Source organism: Musa acuminata, chromosome BXJ2-4 (genome assembly GCF_036884655.1).
Source record: "Musa acuminata AAA Group cultivar baxijiao chromosome BXJ2-4, Cavendish_Baxijiao_AAA, whole genome shotgun sequence".
Classification (NCBI taxonomy): Eukaryota; Viridiplantae; Streptophyta; class Magnoliopsida; order Zingiberales; family Musaceae; genus Musa; species Musa acuminata.
In genome coordinates, this window is record NC_088341.1 from 9,473,220 (window position 1) to 9,476,635 (window position 3,416).

The 3,416-nt window shown below is 37.6% G+C and overlaps 1 protein-coding gene across 1 annotated transcript; it reads left to right on the forward strand.

The window, feature by feature from the left end:
• The first annotated feature begins 706 nt into the window (after nt 1–706).
• On the forward strand, nt 707–2,855 carry LOC135608996 (CASP-like protein 2C1). Its single transcript, XM_065102089.1, has 3 exons — nt 707–933; nt 1,027–1,165; nt 2,470–2,855. The coding sequence occupies exons 1-3, from the start codon at nt 779–781 to the stop codon at nt 2,737–2,739; spliced, it is 564 nt and encodes a 187-aa protein (XP_064958161.1). The 5' UTR covers nt 707–778; the 3' UTR covers nt 2,740–2,855.
• The last annotated feature ends 561 nt before the right edge of the window (nt 2,856–3,416 follow it).

Below are 3,416 nucleotides of genomic sequence, written 5' to 3' on the forward strand. Positions count from 1 at the left end.
ACCTGACATCACGTGCTAGATCGATACGAAAATGATGAACAAAAATATAATTCCATTGTCTTTTTTGTTTCGGATATTGAAATTATTTTTTTGCCCATCATATTTTTATCGATCTAGTACGTGGTATCACATGTTGTGTTTTTCACCGATGTAGCTGATGATGTTAGGGCAAATACGATTTTTTGTTTCATTTTCAGAATTATAGGGATCCCAATATAAATTTTTCAAGTACAAAGATCGTAATGTTAATAGGGTATAAATATATGGGGTAATATATAATTAGCTCATTTTATTTCGAAAGAATAAAAAAAATATTTCTTTGTAAATCAGAAGATAAATATCTTTATTATATTGCTTGAAGTTCATATTATAAGTTAAATAAGTTTCACGGAATTAGTTACATATAACTCGAAAGCTTGACTATTTAACTTATGGACCAAACATAATAAATTGACTTTCTCAATTATTTATAGTATGAAATTACTGTTGAGTTATTTTGAATCTTCTTCATGCACACGAGAATGTTGTGCGCAAAACTCTGATTCATCAGTCAACCAGACATCATCACTGCGAGCCATCCATGCAGTAAGTGATCGGCAGCCGAACACAACCACCAGATTGTGACAAGTCTCTCTCTCTCTCTCTCTCTCTCTCATCGCCTCCCCTTCTCCCTAACCTAATCTTCTTTATGCACGCAGACTTGCTTCTAATACTCTTGCAAGGGTGTATATGAGTTAGCAGTGAGATCTGTACACAGAGAGAGAGAGAGAGAGATAGGATGGAGAGCAGGTTGCTGAAAGCTGAGGGTGTTCTGAGGATGCTATCGCTGGCATTGGCTGCCACGGCAGCCCTTCTTGTAGGGTTAGACACAGAGACAAAGACAGTCTTGTTTGTGAGGAAGAAAGCCACCGCGAAGGACTTGGATGGCCTATGGTGAGTGAGCTCTTCTTCTGTTCTCAGTTGGCACATCTCCATGCTTCGCTTCGGCTTGCGTTGGTTTGGGCTCATCTCTCACTGTTGGTGCAGGACCATGACCTTGGTTACCTCCATCACTGCTGGGTATCATCTTCTCCAGTTCTTCAGATGCATGGCGCTTGCTTTGCTCGGGAGAAATCCATGTCGAGGTAGCAAATCTGTGGCGTGGTTTCTTTTCCTCTTGGACCAGGTAAAAACACTTTGATCCATCTCCATTAACACACATACATATGACGTAGTGGATTGGATTTATCGGAAGATCCAGCCGAAAGTTGCTCATTCTTTTCCACCACATCTCCACATTATTTCACCACCACGATCTTGAAAATAAGAGGAAAATAGCACTCATCATGAAATAAATGCTACCTACATCAACCTTTTGCTCATCCTATGTTCCCATGGAGTTGCACACACCTTTAACCAGTAATTAGTAAGTCCAAATGGTATATATATATATATATATATATATATATATATATATATATATATATATATATATATATATATATATATATATATATATATATATATATATATATATATATATATATATATATATATATATATAATATTTTGCTCTTTCCTAAAATTCTTTTTTGTTTTGATCATCCAATTTGGTTCGAGTGACATAAGCATTAATGACGTTTAAAACATCTTATCCTTTCATAAATTTTAGAATTATAATATTTTGATAAATTAATTATCATAATCCCATAAGTAAAATATGTAAAAAAAAAGATAAATTATATATATAATCAGATTTGAGGCATCTTTTAGGATCTATCAAATAGGAAATATTTTGATGGTTTATCGTAAGATTTTAAGATTCCTGCCTTTATCATTTATATCAAAACCCGAGGAATAGACTTCAAAAGATATCTTTTAATCATTGGTTCGATCTCATAAATAATTAAGAAAAAGAATTCCCATAACTTTCTTTATGATAAGCTAAGAGTTTCATATAAGTTATGCATCCTCAAGATATCTCAACAAAATTAAAACCTATGCCAGCTATAGCCTTTCAAGATAACATAACCATCATGTCTCCTTTTTCCCTTTTGTCCTTGCATGATCCAAAAGCTAACTTGTCATCAGCACAATCAATAGCCCATGTAGGATGAGGAGTACTCGTTCACAGGTATCTGTTCAAGCTCAAGCTTTACCTTTCCTCTCATTTCACCCTAAGCTTTATTTCGAAAGCTGCCCTCTTTAATGATTCTGCAACATGTGTATGTTACACCCATGCATCTTGCTTGCTCCAACGCCTTAAATTGGAGGAATGGTCTATTGATTGCCCAACATGCTGTTTGCCTTATCATGAATGGCATTAAATTCCCATCGAGTTGGGCTTTGCACCTTTGGTTGTCACCACACATCCACTTTAATTGATGTGTGCCATTGCGAGCCTGCCTCCACCTCACATTTCTCTTTCTTGGTTGCGAAGATGAGTGAGATTGATCATTAATGAGTGCATCTTTTGGCCTTTGAATGAAGGGAGTCACGTACGCCACGTTCGGGGCCACGATGGCCGGGCTTCAGGCGGCGCTCGTGGCGGTCTTCGGCGTCGACGACCTCCAGTGGTCCAAGCTGTGCAACATATACACCAGGTTCTGCGAACAGGTGGCCGGTGGCATGTTATGTGGCCTGGCCGCGTCGCTGGCCATGGCCGTCGTGTCCGCCGTCTCCGCCCACCACCTCTTCAGGCTCTACCCTCGCTGCCGCCGCTCCGTCAAGGCCGCCCGGTGGCGGTGGCTGCCGTTCTGACTCTCTACACTTCGACGCTCTTTGCTTAGCTACGTGAAGTACCTGAAACTTGGTTTCATCCATGCAATGCATTGGTGTGGATTGAATCCTTTTAAGTTAAATGTTTAATGAATAAGCATAGTTTAATCCTTATTAAGTAAATGCTTTTTTTTCTATTACCTAATTCAAGAATATTAAATCTCGAGTAAAATAACTCATTATTTAATTTCTTGTTGGAATTGACAAATATATTAGGATTCCTACATCCAATGTTGTCGAATCCTAATATTAGAACGAGCACTCGTGCATTAAGGACACATTAAAAATTAGGGAGTTATCAAATCATGTTAAATCTTATATAGAAACGTATATCTAAGAAGAACAAGATGTTTTGGAGAGTGCTCTCTGGGAATAACTTTGAGATAGGGAGTTATCGAATCATGTTAAATCTATTAGGATTGAATAAGTGCAATGATAAAAATTACGTTGAGTCGAAAATCTTAGTTTCGATAAAAAATCGTATCGGAAAGATGTTAACTAAAACGTACGGAAGCGTAGTGAATAAGTAAATAAAGTCGTTTGCAATGAAAGTACAGAGCTTAAAGTAAATACAAACCAAGTTTTATAGTTGTTCGCTCGTCGTAACCTACATCCACTCCCAATTCCTCTTTTGTCGAGGCTATCGGCATCCACTAATG